Genomic DNA, 15,101 nt, shown 5'->3' with positions numbered 1-15,101 from the left:
CTGTCTTCTCCGGCCGCGCCACGGGCTCCGGGCAGACCCGGCGCCGTGCCCGTCCGTGGGGGCGCACTGGGCGTTGAGCGCGGCGGCCTCCTCAGGCGTTGCCCGCCCGGAGGCGGCCTCTCGTCCCTGAGTGACCCTGTTTCCCCGGACTCTTCCAACTAGCGTCGACGGGCCCCCTGAGTCCCTTGCCACCTGGGCTCCCGGACTCCCTGACCTCGTCCCCCCATTTTCATCTCCTTGGACCTGATTATCCTGTCTGTGTCGGGCTGTACAGTCTCTGGCTCTCTCCGCCCCCAAACTAAGTCCCTCTGCCTCCCCTCTAACCACCTGCCCCCCCCCCCCCCCCCCCCCCCCCCCCCGCAGCCGTCGGGTTGCAGGTCTCCAGTCGCTATCTATAGCCTTGTCTATAAATACCCCCACCCCAGGCCGGCTCTGTAATTACACTGGGCGGGGCGAGGGGAAGTAATTATGGAGACCTGTTGGGGGGAGGTAGAGACCCCCAGGCCCGCCTCTCTCCTCCCACAGTGCCCTAAATCCCGCCCAGGACTGCTGAAAAGGGGCTCTGGGCCCTTAACGGGGAGGGAATTGAGGTGGGGGCTTTGACTGGACGTCTGAGTCCTAGAAAAGGAAGGGGCAGAGGAAGAGATATCGGGGTTCCCGAAAAAGGAATCGGGGGTATAGGCCATTCAGCCTCTGCAAGGAGCAAGGGTCAGCGAACGAGGGCTGCTGTCTCCCACCGCGCCCCCCCCCCCAACCAGGTGGAGATCGAGGGTGGGGTTTCCCCTCGGTGGCTGTGGGCGGGCGGTTGGAGGCGGGGGCTGGGCCGGGGGCGGGGGCGGGGTGGGGGCTGTGGGCCGCCGGGGTGGCCGGGGACACACAGGAGCGGCGGCCACTGAGGAAGGAGCAGCGCCAGAGCCCCGACGGCGCCTCGTTGCATGGAGCTGGGCCGCTGAGAGCTGTTGCTACCCGACAGCCTCTGACCTCCGCAGGACCCGGGCGTCCGAGGCTCAAAGCCTGCTCGCACTCTCCTGTCAGCCTTGGGGGCGTTCAGCGCCTCCGGCCGCCCGTAGGTCCTTGGGACCGGGCGTTCGGGTCGCCAGCCATGGAGCGGTGCAGCCGCTGTCATCGCCTCCTCCTGCTGGTACCACTGGTGCTGGGGCTGAGCGCCGTCCCTGCCTGGGCAGGTAAGAGGAGTCCGACGCCTGGGTTCTTGGAGTCAGGCTGCAGCTCTGAGTACCCCCCTGGGTAGGAGATAGCTGATGCCTGAGGCAGAGCTTCTAAGTTCAAAAAGGGGATTTAGGGGGCTAAGGGTCCAGACTCGAGGGCAGGTCACTCGGTTCCCTTGGAACAAAGATAGGGATCTCTTTGCCTCCTTGGAGTAACTGGGAGAGGGCAGGTAAAGCTGAAAGGTGGAGGCTCACCTAAAGAGGGGACTGGATGCTGAGGTACTCTGGGAGAGCCAAAGCTGGCCAAAGCTGGTGCAGTCCAGCCAATGCTGGGGTGGCCAGGTGGATGCCAGTGTTGATGGGTGAGGACGGTGTGTATATCTTCCAGGCTTTCTATCTATATGTCTGGGGTGAGGGGCGAGCATCTGTGGGTCAGAGCAGAGCCTAGTGAGTAGAGAAAGAAGGGATGCCTGGACTGTTTGTCCCACTGGCTTCTCCGACAGGATCCCCTTCCCCCTCCCTGTGCCCTCGATGCTGCCACGCGGCTGGCTCTGGGGAGCACTGGGGCTGGCTGCCAACAGGACGGCCGCTGGACAGGCTGGGATCAGGTGTCTGAGGCGAGAGCCAACTCTTTGCATTCCTGCCCCACCCCTCCCCCTCTGGCCAGCGGGGCTCCCCTGGGACCCTGGTGTCCACCACCCCAATCTTTTCCTTCTTTTTCCCAGGATCCAGAAGTCCTGGCACCAAGGAAAGGGATTTGATGTCAGACAGGAGGGGGCTGGGAGCACCTGGGTCCTAAGCAGGCAGGAGCCAGCCTCCCACTCATAGAAACACTAGAGGATAATTTGCATGTAACTCCACCATTCATTTCTTCTCTGATCTGGAGAGAAAATAGTCAGAATAGCAGCATAAAGGATTTAGATTAGATTACAGAAGGAAAAACTTTCAAGATGTGAGGAGGATGAGGCTGAGGGGCTGGAAATTGAAGTGTGTGATGTTTCTGGACTCTTGGAATCTTTCTTAAGGAGGAAAGGAACCCTCTAGCATGGAGGCAGGGGATGGCTGAGATGACTGTCTCTTGTTTTGGGGCTGAGGGGCTAGAGATGGGACTCTGTAGGTAGATAGGCTAGTGTGGACTTCATTAGAGTAAAAAATGGGGCATTTGGGGGCCAAAGGTAGAATGGTGGGGGTGATGGGGCTACTAGTGGGGAGCATGTGGGGCAGACTGAGGCTGGAGTCAGTGGGGCACGTATGTGGCCTGAGGTGGGCAGATGGGTGGGCAGACCTGTGGGTAGACCGTCTATAGGATGGAACTGTACTCCTGTGGGGTTTGGTGAAAGGCGGGAGCCTCTGAGGTCTCCTTGGCCTGGGGTCTCTGTGAGTCTCTGTCTCTCTGTCTCACTCACCCTTCCTTTCTCAAAGCGGCCCTTGTGTGTTGGTGTTTGCGGAGCTGCCACACTCAGGGGCCAGGCTAAGGCGGGGGGGTAGGTGTTGGTGAAGGGGAGGGCACAGCCGTGGTTTCCCCGCGCCTGGACTCAAAGGGCCTTTTCTCTGCCTGTCCGCCCCACCTCACCCACCCCACCCAGCTCTCCTCTCCTGATCACTCTGGCCCCTGCCCTGCACCATGCTTCTGTGAAAATTTTGCTGGACTTTTTTTGGGAATTTTTCCAATCTGGAGCTGATGACGTGAGGAGTGCGAGGGAGAGGTGACCTTTGTCTTCCCGGGAGTGTGAGCCTTGGGAAGCTGAATTCAAGGTGGATAGGGCTGATGGCCTGGGTCTTGAATCTTTGGATCCAAGAGGTGGGGGTGGTGGGGCAGGGTTGAAGTTCCAGGTGTGGGGAGCTTGCCCGGGTTTTGGGCAAGGACTCTGATGGGATCCACAGATGTGTGGCTCAGGGCCCTGGACCTGCTCCGGCTCCTCGTGGCAGCTTCAGCTCCCACCCCCGCCCCCCAGCCCATCTCCCAGCCAGGGGTATAGACTCCTGGGGTGGCTCTTTCTGCTCTCTCCTTCCTCAGCGTGGTCCTCCCCACCTCCCCAAACACGGAACTGAAGCAGCCCGAAGCCCCGTTCCCTTAGATCTGCCTCTCTGCTCCCTGCCTGGTGGCCCCCCTGCACCTCCTGTGCCCAGGATGATCGATTGCCCAGATGTTGTTTGTGCTGGAGATATGGGAAAGAGGCCAGAGACCCAGGGACCAAGAGATACAGAAAGGGAGTGAGAGAGGGAGAAAGACAGGGAGACACAAAGATCAATAGATGTGGAGACAGGGAGAGTAAGACGGAGAGAGAGAAGGGGAGATGGTGGAGAGCAGAGAGAGATTCATAGGCTGAAAGACAAAGACCAGAGGAGACTGAGTGAGACACACTGAGAGGGAGAGGGGCAGGGGTCACATGGAGCTAAATACAGGGCCAGTGCTGCCCTTTCCCAGGTGACTCTGATTTCCCGTCCATTTAAGGGGCATTCAGAGACAAGTAAGGAAGAGCTGACCTTTCTTTTCAGGGAGTTTGAGCCCCAGGAAGTGGAGTTCTAGATCCCAAATACCCCCATATCTTGGCCATCCTGAGGGTGTGTCCCTTCTCCTGATCCTTATGGACTTTCCCAGGTGCACCCCCTGTGGATGTGCTCCGGGCCCTGAGGTTCCCCTCCCTTCCTGATGGTGTCCGGAGGGCGAGAGGCATCTGTCCAGCTGATGTGGCCTACCGAGTGTCCCGACCTGCCCAGCTCAGTGCACCCACCCGCCAGCTCTTCCCAGGTATGGGTGACATGGTGAACTAGTGAGAGCTGGGGTAGGTCATGGGGTGGGGTCTGGAATCAGACACCAGAAGGGAAGGGTTTTCTGGCTCTTTGTGCCTCTCATTCCACCCCGTTATGTCTCTCCCGGGTACCAGGAGGTTTTCCCAAAGATTTCTCATTGCTGACTGCTGTCCGGACCCGCCCTGGCCTCCAGGCTCCCCTCCTGACTCTCTATAGTGCCCAGGGTGTCCGACAGCTGGGCCTGGAGCTTGGCCGACCCTTCCGCTTCCTGTATGAGGACCAGACTGGAAGGCCTCGACCCCCCGCTCAGCCAGTCTTCCGAGGCCTCAGCCTAGCAGATGGCAAGTAAGTCAGTTTGCTCCTCTGGTCTGCCTGGACTACACCTTCAGGAGCTCCTCTCTGGCCAGTGCCCCAGAACCCCTACTCCCTAAACTAGGAAACCTGCCAACGTTTTTGGCCACACGTCATCAACCTAGCGACACTTCAAGCCCAGGTTTTGGGCTTCAGCTACTTCAAGCCCAGATTTTGGGCTTTAGAGTTTAAATCCTTGCCTGTGCCTTAGGCAAGTTACTTAACTGTTTTAAGTCTCAGTTTCTATGGGCTGTAAAATAGGGATGAGAATCATGAGAATCAAATGAGAAAAGTAGTGCCTGGTGCATTGTAAACACTCAACAAATGGTAGCTGTTATGATGCTACTACGATTACTGTCATTGGCTCCAACCTTTCCATCAATTGCTCCCCAGCCCTGTTGACTCCCCGCCCCCCGTCCGTCAGTCACTTGAACCGCTCCCTCCATGACCAGGTGGCACCGTGTGGCAGTGGCTGTGAAGGGCCAGTCTGTCACCCTCATAGTTGACTGCAAGAAGCGAGTCACCCGGCCTCTCCCCCGAAGTGCTCGTCCGCTGTTGGACACCCATGGAGTGATTATCTTTGGTGCCCGTATCCTGGATGAAGAAGTGTTTGAGGTAACAAACAGAGAACAGAGGTATTTCTGGTCTCATATCTTGTGTCTGTTCCCCTTCTGGGACCAGTACTCCATCTTCTTATGCCGTGACCCTTCATTTGACCTCTTATGAGTTTGTATTTCCATATCCTATCCTCAGGGCTGATTTTCTATGTAGGAGAAATAGGTGCCCATGTATATGGCAGGACAGATGTCTCCATCAGTCTTCATCAGTCCGCCTATCCATTCATCTCTTTAACTAATATCTCTATCTGCACCCACCCATTCATTTACTCATGTAATTCCCACCCATTCATTTATGTGCTCACACACTAATCAAGCATTCAGGTTTGTATCCACACGCTTGCCCATCTTCCTCTGCCCTGCCACTTTCTTCTTCACTCATCCATCAATCTATCCATCTTGAACCCATCCATTAGTTCCTTCATTCATCCACCCACCCAGCCCATCTACCCATACATATGAGGATGCATGTATTCATTCATCCACTCATTCACCCACCTATATCCTCACCCAACCACTCTCCATCCAATCATTCATTCATTCACATGTTCCCTTCCATCCACCTACCTACCTACCATTCTGTTTCCTCTATTTCTCACCTCCATTTATCTACCCACCAATTCTTTCATTCATTCATTCGCTCATTCACCATCCACCAACCCTCCAGCCAGTGGTGCATTTGAGCCCCCATCCATCCATCCATCCATCCATCCATCCATCCATCCATCCTCTCACCTAGCCAGTCAATATTCTCTGAATACCTGCTGTCCCAGTTTCAGGGGGAACACAGAAGAGTAATATAAGGTCTCTATTATTCTTAGCAGCTCCTGGCTCCTCTTTGAAGATGAGACAATAACCCCAAACTACAATATAAGGCAGGGTGTGCTAAGTACCATGTGTGGGCACAAGTAAATGCCATTGGAATTCAAAAATGGCTTCCCTCTCCCCCATTTCTAGAGGTTCTGAGAATTATCATCATCACTGCCATTGGCAGGTCAAAGCAACTAAGGTTGGGCCATTGTTTCCAGGGCCTTTGTGAAAAAGTTGATGCATTACCATAGGGGCAGGAGGTAGGCAAACAGTGTTGGACTTAGAGTTGGAATGTTTGAATTCTAGTCTTGAGTCTACCATTGAAAGTGACCTTGGGGGCAGTCATTGTCCCTTTGAGCTTTTCTGAATGGAATATATCAGACAATAGGCGTAAATATCCTTATCCTACTGACTTTCCCAGTTGTTGTGAAGGTCCAATGGGATTATGGATGAGAAGGTCTTTTGAAAACTGAAAAGGCTGATAATGATCTTCTCCCATTATGTTGTTTTACATAGGATTGGCTCTTACCTTGTGTCCCAAACTCTACCTTCTGTTTCTCTCTGAGGCCCTCTCTGCCTCCCTCCATTGGTGTTTCTTCCTTGTGTCTTTGCAGGGTGACATCCAGGAGCTTGTCATTGTCCCAGGGGTGCAAGCTGCCTACGAATCCTGTGAACAGAAGGAGCTGGAGTGTGAGGGAGCTTGGAGGGAGAGACCTCAGAAACAACACTCTCACAGGGCCCAGAGATCTCCAAAGCAGCAGCCACCAAGACTTCATAGGCCACAAAATCAGGAACCCCAGCAACAGGTGAGAGAACTGGGTGAACCCCAAACCACAGCATACCCCAGGGAGGGAAGGTACCCATACACCTCTCCAGGGCAATTCCCCCAATGTTCCAGAGCTCCCCATACTATTTTGGGCTCCCATCCTCCCCTCCACTAGGGCTGCTCCCTAACCATACCTCCCTATTCTCATCACTCCCTCCTCCCAGTCCTCATTCATCAACCTTTTTATTTTCAATTAAAAATAAAAAGTGTCATTATGGAGAATTCATGGCTGGGAGCTGTGTCCCCTGTTCATGTCTCCTTTCCTCTGCCAGTCTTTCTGGGACTGTGTCCTTGGGTTTCCCATCCCTTCCTTGAATTAAGAGATTGGGGGACAGTGTGTATGTGTGTGTGTGTGGGAAGATTTCAGGACAGAGGATGGCAGATGGGAGAGCATGGAAGGGGAGAGACAGAACGAGCGAGAAGGAAGCTGTTATGGTAAGACCTAGGAAGAGAAATGGGAAGGAGCAGGAGATAGAGAAAATCCCAGAGGAGGGCTGGGTCTATGGGATTCTGTGTAGGAGCCCAGTCTCTGGCCCCCTGCATATGGAGATGCAGAGTAAGGGGCTGTGGGGGAGGGGAGGGAAAGGAATTCTGGATTGGGTAGGGTCCAGATGGTTAGGGGTGAGATATGATCTGGGGTCAGTGGTCTGAAGTTTAGATGGTCAATCTCTTAATCATGTCTCTGCTTCTGTCCCACATGTGGGATCCACCCCCCCTTCCCACCTCTCCCCATCTTCTCCTGGCCCCCTGACCTCTCCTTTCATCCTCAACTCCTACCCTTTTTTCCAAACTCCCACACTATCTCATTTCCCTCTCCTCACTCTTGCACCTCTACCTCTTCCTACTATTCCCACTGCCCCTTCCCGAACCCCAGCCCACTGAGTCTTTCTTCTATGACTACGAGACCCCCTATTACGATGAGATGACTACAGGGACGACCCCTGATTATCAGGTAAACTTGAGGGACCCCATCAGTTCTCCCCTTCCTCCTACCACCCCTTGCAAACATCTCCTATGACACCTTCCTCCCCTCTTAACATGTGGGAAGAGACATTATATATTTAGATTATAGGAGTTTCCTCACTGCCCCCTCCCATGTCTCTCTGCTGCAGAGGCCACCGAGCCCCAACCGCAGGGCGCTCCCTTCCCCCAGGGGGCGTCGGACCCCTCCCAGAAAGCCTACCCCACCTGCCAAGAGGTCAGCAGCCCGGCAGGCGCCCCCCTCACCAGGCCGGAGGCCCTCTCGAATTGGAGGTTCTGGCCAAGCACGGGGCCAGCCTCCCCCCTTCCGACGCCCAGCTCGGCGGGCAGCTCCCCCCACTGCCTGGGCCCCCCCCAGGACCAGAGGAAGCGGTTACCGGCAGGTAGAGCTGGGGCATCCAGATCTGTGCCCCCAAACCTCTATGACCTCGGAGATTCACTCTCCCCAAACTGTCCCCCCTCCGAAGGGGCTGCAAGATCTGAGATAACCCCCACCCCCCAGCACAGACAGACATTGCCCATGGGGTGAGGGGGTGGGGGGACAAGGTGCTGCTTTGCCTCCTTTCCCGCTAACCTTTCTCCTTCCTTTCCCACCCCATGCTACTCTTCCCCTTCCCCTTGGGGTTAGGATCCCACCCCAGGTGGAGAGGAAGGAACCCTGGAACCAAGCCCTTTGCCACCCCATGAGGAGGTAACTTCATCCCTAACCCTAACCCCCGCTGGGGGTAGTGGGCATCTGTGACTCACCCCCCCTTGCCCCATGTCATCTTGGTGAATCAGCCATTCCTCTGGCCGGAGGGTTCTTTGTCACATCCATTTGTGGCCTTCCAGTCACTCCAGACCTATTGGTCTGCTTGTCTTTCTAAGTATAGCCATTTTTCTTCAGTGTCCATGTCTCCTTCCATTCTTTGATTCTGGAGTAACCTCTCCATGTTGATGTCAAAAAGTTTTATTTTCTGTATTGTATTTCTCTTCCCAGGAGTCATTTTCTGTCCAGTGCTGTCACATTTTCTCTTGTCTCAGTTTTTCCATCCATTTCTTTGTTCTCTGGAATCCTTTGTCTACCATTATCTCTATGGACTGTTTACTCTGTGTCCAGCCCTCCGGCCATCCTTCTTTCTTCTTGTAATTTATCATTTCTTCCCACCAGGCCCATTTTTGGGGCATCCCTCCTCATTTTGGGTCTTTGATGGCCATCCCCTTTCTATGCAATCACTTCCCTTGCTCTTCTTGGGGGAAAAACTCCAGTCCCAGTTACCCTCAGAATCCTTTAAGGCTAGAAGTTGCCACACCCTCGGGTCCAGGGAAAACCTCCTCTCAGCCCTAATGCCCCCATCTACCCCTCTCCCTCCCCATCCCCGGGAAGGAGCAGACAGATCTCCAGGTCCCCTCCACAGCCGACAGGTTCCTGAAAGAGGACTATGGGGAGGGTGGCACAGACCCCCCAGCAGGGCCCTACGATTACACATATGGCTATGGGGACGATTATCGTGAGGAGACGGAGCTTGGCCCTGCCCTTTCTGCGGAGACAGCCCACTCGGGAGCCGTAAGTGAAAGGAGCTCCTCTTCCATTCTTGACCTCCAGTGGTAGCTCTAAGAATTGCTTCCTGTTGTTTTTGATTCTTGTCTGTTGGCTGCAAGCTACTTCCCATTGATGATTTGCCGTTTTCTGTTCATATAAGTTGTATATGTTGCTTGAAAGGATTACTTTCTGCTTTCTCTTGCCAAATACCTTGCCTTGTGACTCCTCATGGATTCCTCTTCCCAGGGAAATTGGTATTTTCTTTCTTTTTTAATCCTATGGCCACCTCCTGTCTTTCTTGGCCACTTTCTGTCTTAATAAAGCTGTATTTCAGAAAGCTTTTGGTCACTAAGCCCCTACTTTGTGTCCGTTTTCAGTCTGTCTCCATCATTTCTTCTTGGTAAAAACAATTTCTTATCCATGTTGCTGCCAAATGATCTAACTTCCTGTGTCATATTTTCTAACCTACAGCCACTTCCTGTCTGCCCTTTCCTGTCTTCTCTGGCCATGGCCATCTTGGTGACTGTGAAAATTTGTACTGAAAGGAACTTATTTATGTTTTGCTTCTGGTTTTTCATGCTGTCTTCATTAGCTTTCCTTTGCTAATAAGCCACTTCCTGTGTGTCTCAGGTCATCCAAATCCAAAAAGTTTCCATTGTGGGCCTAGATATTTGTCATGGCTACCTCCTGTGTGTTCTAGCCTCAATGTTTGTATTTTCTGGAAGAATCACATTTCATTGTCATAATCCCCTTTCCAGGAGTCACTTTTTATCTGTTTTGTGAACTTCTTCTTTCTCTTGGTCATGGTAGCCATGTTGTTGTTGAAGGTCCACTTCCTGGATCCTCTTTTCTTAGCTGTTTCCTGTCTGTCCAACCACTTCCTGTTTGTCGAGTTCATTTTCTAGCCATCTTGGCCATGTTTAATTTTTCTTGGCCCTGGCATCATTCTTGTTTCCAAGTGTTTGTCCCTTTGAAATGTCTCCCTTAATTGTTTCCCAGGTCTTCGACCACTCCCTCTCAGTTGGGATATTTCCTGTCTACTCCATTCATCTTTTGCTTGCCTTGCAATTAGAGCTGGCTCCTCTACACTGCTGCCTCATCCCACACTTCCCTTCTCTAATATTGCCACTCTGAACCCTCTGCTGCCTTTCCCTTTTGCTGCTTTTTGGAAATTTGGGGTTGATCTGGGATATGGGAAAGTTCAGAAGTTGGTCATTGCTGTTTGGCAGGATGGAGGTGGAGGGGTACATTCTGAAGATCTTTGCTGGGAGAGTTGGGGGTGTTGGGGAATGATTTCCATTCTTCCCATCCTTATCTTGGTTTTGGCCTTAGTGTTGGGAGTGGACATCTGAGAAGTGTAGAAAAGCAAGAACTGGTGGGCTTGGAGTAGATATGAGGGCCAGAGGAAGGGTGTAGTGTCCCTCTTGGGAGAAGAACGGGGCCGGGGGAGTCTGCTCTGGGGCTTGAGCAACAGTCCAAGAGCTGTATTTTTCAAAAAAAAAAAAAAACAGTTATGAGGTCTGAGTTTGGCATATCAGGGGGGCCTGATCTCCAAATCTATTTAGAGTATGGATGTTTAATCTCTGGAGAGTTTTGAACTTTGTGAACCCCTTGAAATTCTAAGAAAAATTCTGTGCACAAAGGTGTACACCTTTTCTTTTCTGGAAAAGACTTCATGGATTATATCTGATTCTCATATGGATCCATGCCCTCCCTCCAAACCCAGATAAAATCAATCCACAATCTTAGAGAGATTCTTATTTGGTGGATTGGGGTAAGGGTAAGGATGTTGATGTTTTCTTAAAGTTCTAAGTATTCCTGGGGTCAGAGAGAGTTTGGGGGAGGTTGGGGAGTTTGGAATCCCAGAAAGGGTTGGGGTGAAAACCTTCCTGAAAGAGGTCCTAAGGGAGATGAGGAAGTGTATTTGCTAAGGTGGGGCTGGGAATTGGGAGGTGGAGGGCCCTGAGGTCTCCTTGGAAGGCTTGGGAGGTCTGGGAAGAGGGAGTCTTAGGAGAGGGCTGGGGGATTTTGGGGGTAGGGTTAGGGAGGTGTCCAGAGGATCTGGGAATGAAAGAAAGTAGGAGTTAGGATGGGGGTAGTATTGGTGTCCTGGCTGCTCACTGGTCCCACTGGGGGTTACATGTGTGTCTTCTTCAGGCTGCCCGTGGACCCCGGGGGCTGAAGGGAGAGAAGGGGGAACCTGCAGTGCTGGAACCTGTAAGTTGGTCTGTTGATCACTGAGCTGAAGGCAGGGGGAAGAAGAAAAGGAGGTGGGTTGCTAGCCCTGTAGCCTCTGACTTTCAACCTTTGGCTCTACAGGGTATGCTGGTGGAGGGGCCTCCTGGCCCAGAAGGCCCTGCGGTGAGTCTAGCTGTGACCTTTAGCCTCCATTCTTTTCTCAGAGACCCTACTTACACAATCATCTTTGCCTTCTCCACATATGACCAGGCTTCCTTCTTGGAACTCTGGAGAATCCTTCCAAAGCTTCCCAGATCCTCAAATCTCTTTTATAGAGACCACTCTTCAGCCACATACCCCTCTTCTATGTGAATGCCACACCTGACCCACTCCTCATTTGTTCCTCAGGGGTTGATTGGTCCCCCTGGCATCCAGGGCAACCCAGGCCCAGTTGGAGACCCTGGCGAGAGGGTAAGGGAGCAGCGTGTGTGCACATGCACGTGTGTGTGTGTGTGTGTGTGTGTGTGTGTGTGTTATGAGGGAAGGGCTGCATAGGAGCCTCTAGAACCCAATGGGGGCACCATGCTCAATAACTCCTCATTAGCAGATTGATTAATGAACAAAGGGCTGGTGTGCTCTCCAACACCCAGAAAGGAGGACAGGCTCTGGATGGGGAGGGGAGTAATCTGGTGTCTCACTCTCATTTTTCTCTGTGGGAGTGGGAGGGTTCAGGAAAGATCTAGAAAAGTCTACATTTATCCTGTAGACGGATTCACAATGATGCCAGGACCCTAACATTCCCTACCTATCACCTATCCTCATTTTCTCCCCACTCCAGGGCCCCCCTGGCCGAGCAGGGCTCCCTGGATCAGATGGGGCCCCTGGACCTCCTGGCACATCGCTCATGCTCCCAGTGAGTTGTCTTCTGGGCTTTGGAATGGGGAAGGTAGGGGAATCATGTTCTGTCACCAAGAACCAGAAGACCAGGAGAGCAAAGGAGGATTCTCTAAAGACCATCAACTCAAAGAGATTGATCTTTGAGGTGGATGGACTAGATCTCATTAGATGACCTGGAACCAAACATGGATCATCTAGAACTGGGCAGAAAATCCTATATTTCAGGAAGTCTAGAACTTCTAAAAACTCTAGGAGAGTTTTCCCAGAGGAAGAAGCCAGAGAGTAGGGGAGGAAGATGCGAGTAGTTTCTGAAAATCTCTATGTGATTATCTGGAAAACTTCTGTGGGAGACAGTGGAGGAAGGCATGGGGTGGGGCTGTCCCCGAACCTGGGAGATGGGGCAGAAATTCTGGATGAAGCCTCTGGTTGGGAGAGTCACATGGGTTTCCTGGAAGAGAACCTACACCTTCCTCTCTCTCTGCCCCTCAGTTCCGGTTTGGCAGTGGTGGGGGTGACAAGGGCCCTGTGGTAGCAGCCCAGGAGGCTCAGGCCCAAGCGATTCTGCAGCAAGCACGGGTAAATAAGGCTGGAGGGGCATGGAGGGCAAATGAAGACTTTAGGAGGGATTGAAAGGGTAGGTTGGAGTAACTGTGGAGGAGGGTAAGGTCTGGGTTGGTTTGAGGCTGAGAGTAAGGTTTGGGGGAATACAAGGAGTGGAAGTGCAAATTTGGAAGGTGGAAGGTGTACTGGGGTTGGGAGTTTCCAGCTACCTCTTCCTCAGCTCTGCTGTGTCCCCTGCTTCCCTAGCTGGCGCTCCGAGGACCCCCTGGCCCCATGGGATACACAGGCCGCCCTGGACCCTTGGTGAGTGAGTGGGGTATTGGGGTACGGAGTTCTTTGTGTGTGTGTGTGTGTGTGGGGTGTAGGGATAGTTCTAGAAAGGGACCATGTTGAAAGTTATTTTGCTTATTTTGGGGAGGGCTTTGAAGTCACTGTTGGGTGTATCATTTAACATAGCCACCTCTCTTCTCTGTCACAGGGACAGCCTGGGAGCCCTGGCCTGAAAGGAGAATCTGGAGACCTAGGACCTCAGGTGACAAGCCCCACCCATTTGATCCCCCATCCAGGGCCTCCCTTTCTGTCTATGCCCTTTAACCCTGCCCCTGACTCTCCCTCACCAGGGCCCCAGAGGACCTCAAGGCCTCACAGGCCCTCCTGGCAAGGCTGGGCGAAGGGTGAGTGGGGGTGTGGTGGGTGTGGGTGGGAGAGAGGGCACACACAAAGTGTGAAGGAATGTGCCTCTGTTTGCTCTGACACTTCCTTTGCACCCCAGGGCCGAGCAGGTGCTGATGGAGCTCGAGGGATGCCTGGAGAACCTGGAGTGAAGGTAACAAGTATGGGTCCTTCTCTGATGTCTGTGGCTTCTAGCACTATCTAAGCTCTGGGGATTACTAAATTCCCCAGGTTTCCCCATGAAGTGGCACTCAGGACAAAGTAGGGATGGATAGGGTGGGTAAAGGGCTGGGACCTCACTTGGGCTGCCCTCTTCCCCTAGGGTGACCGAGGTTTTGATGGACTCCCAGGGCTACCTGGGGAGAAGGGACATAGGGTGAGTATATTGGGGGTAGTGCATTGTGATGAGGGGTAGACCTTCCATGGAGGGGTGGGGAGGTAGGGATCTCAAGGCAAGAGGAGGAGGCTGAGGGTCCCAGGAGGAACTCAATGGGTGAAACTGATTGGTTAATTAAAGAGGGTCAGTATCTGCCTGAATTGGGGGTTCTGAGGCCCCTCTTATCTCTTCCCCCATTTTCCAGGGTGATACTGGTGCCCAGGGCCTTCCTGGCCCCCCTGGTGAGGATGGAGAGCGGGTAAGTATTGTGGCTAGGGAAGGGATTCAATATGGGAGAAGTGGGGAAGGTGAGGCTGCTTCATCATGTCTTCCTCCTCCAGGGAGACGATGGGGAGATTGGGCCTCGGGGACTGCCTGGAGAATCAGTGAGTGTCTAGCGGTTTTGGTGAGGGGGGTCTCTGGGGATGTCAGGGGAGCGGCATGGGCATGAAGGAGACACATTACCTCTCGCCCACACATGCCATATCTTCCCCTCACCTGATTGCAGGGACCTCGAGGTCTCCTTGGCCCCAAAGGCCCACCTGGTATTCCTGGACCCCCGGTATGTGACTATCCCTGACTTCTGACCCTGACCTCACCCCCTGACCTTTCCAACTCTCCAACCTTTCTAGCTGCCTCTTCCTCCCACACTTCTGGTTTCCTCTCCCTTCCCCCCCAGCCCCCAGCTCTGCTCCAGCCTTTACTCCCAGGTGCTCTTACAGGGCCGTATGGTGCACTGTACTAAAGGCTCTGAGGGTAGCTTAAAAAAAATTCTGAAGAAAAACAAAACCCCACAAACCCACAGACCCATAGACCTACGCCCTGTGGATCTGGGCTGGCTATGTTTGCTTAGGTTTGGGATGAATTGGAGGTCTGACCGATGTCAGGCTGCCCCATCCCACCCTCTGGAATGACTGGGCCTCTCAGAAACCACAGGTCCTTCCAAGGCCCTGGCCCCATCTTCCAGCCTGCTCACGCCCCTCTCATGTTTCAGGGAGTCCGAGGCATGGATGGTCCCCATGGTCCCAAAGGGAGCTTGGTGAGTAATGGGCACAGAGACACCACCTGGCCCTGAGCCAAGGTCCTGTTTCCATTTTGACTCCCTGCTTGGTTCTGGTTCTTGCCCTCTTGCTGCCCCTGCTTCGACTCAGCTCTTGGCCCTAAGTTTGTTGTCACCATCTTCTTTTGATCCTTGCCTGGTTGCTTGTTTCCAGGGACCCCAGGGAGAGCCAGGACCTCCTGGACAACAGGGCACTCCTGGAACCCAGGTGAGTTGTCCTGTCCAACCCCTCCCCATCTTTAGCAACTTCCCTTGGGCTTCCACAGTGGTTCAGACCCTGGATGGAAATTAAAGGTCTCAAGCCTTCACCACTCATGCTCTGAATGGGGA

At 53.4% G+C, this 15,101-nt stretch overlaps 1 protein-coding gene across 10 annotated transcripts in view; it reads left to right on the top strand.

Annotated features, from left to right (window-relative positions):
• The first annotated feature begins 1,055 nt into the window (after positions 1 to 1,055).
• The window catches only part of COL11A2 (collagen type XI alpha 2 chain), a 28,672-nt gene continuing 14,626 nt past the window's right edge, over positions 1,056 to 15,101 (top strand). Inside the window, exons 1-24 of one of the 10 annotated variants that reach the window (XM_058733520.1) lie at positions 1,056 to 1,184; positions 3,769 to 3,918; positions 4,055 to 4,265; positions 4,724 to 4,886; positions 6,313 to 6,504; positions 7,399 to 7,476; positions 7,637 to 7,888; positions 8,134 to 8,196; positions 8,872 to 9,051; positions 11,185 to 11,244; positions 11,347 to 11,388; positions 11,614 to 11,676; positions 12,044 to 12,118; positions 12,592 to 12,678; positions 12,910 to 12,966; positions 13,142 to 13,195; positions 13,284 to 13,337; positions 13,436 to 13,489; positions 13,658 to 13,711; positions 13,917 to 13,970; positions 14,053 to 14,097; positions 14,220 to 14,273; positions 14,706 to 14,750; positions 14,926 to 14,979. In XM_058733520.1, coding sequence (XP_058589503.1) covers positions 1,103 to 1,184; positions 3,769 to 3,918; positions 4,055 to 4,265; positions 4,724 to 4,886; positions 6,313 to 6,504; positions 7,399 to 7,476; positions 7,637 to 7,888; positions 8,134 to 8,196; positions 8,872 to 9,051; positions 11,185 to 11,244; positions 11,347 to 11,388; positions 11,614 to 11,676; positions 12,044 to 12,118; positions 12,592 to 12,678; positions 12,910 to 12,966; positions 13,142 to 13,195; positions 13,284 to 13,337; positions 13,436 to 13,489; positions 13,658 to 13,711; positions 13,917 to 13,970; positions 14,053 to 14,097; positions 14,220 to 14,273; positions 14,706 to 14,750; positions 14,926 to 14,979 — 2,223 coding nt within the window. In that variant the 5' untranslated portion in view covers positions 1,056 to 1,102. Of the gene's footprint in view, positions 1,185 to 3,768; positions 3,919 to 4,054; positions 4,266 to 4,723; positions 4,887 to 6,312; positions 6,505 to 7,398; positions 7,477 to 7,636; positions 7,889 to 8,133; positions 8,197 to 8,871; positions 9,052 to 11,184; positions 11,245 to 11,346; positions 11,389 to 11,613; positions 11,677 to 12,043; positions 12,119 to 12,591; positions 12,679 to 12,909; positions 12,967 to 13,141; positions 13,196 to 13,283; positions 13,338 to 13,435; positions 13,490 to 13,657; positions 13,712 to 13,916; positions 13,971 to 14,052; positions 14,098 to 14,219; positions 14,274 to 14,705; positions 14,751 to 14,925; positions 14,980 to 15,101 lie in introns of those variants that run through there. The other 9 variants (XM_058733521.1, XM_058733524.1, XM_058733522.1 and 6 more) reach the window with 9 other exon arrangements.

The sequence above is a fragment of the Neofelis nebulosa genome, chromosome 6 (genome assembly GCF_028018385.1).
Source record: "Neofelis nebulosa isolate mNeoNeb1 chromosome 6, mNeoNeb1.pri, whole genome shotgun sequence".
In the NCBI taxonomy this organism is placed as follows: domain Eukaryota; kingdom Metazoa; phylum Chordata; class Mammalia; order Carnivora; family Felidae; genus Neofelis; species Neofelis nebulosa.
The sequence above is the reverse complement of the archived record's forward strand: the minus strand, read 5'-3'. Positions and strand labels throughout refer to the sequence as shown.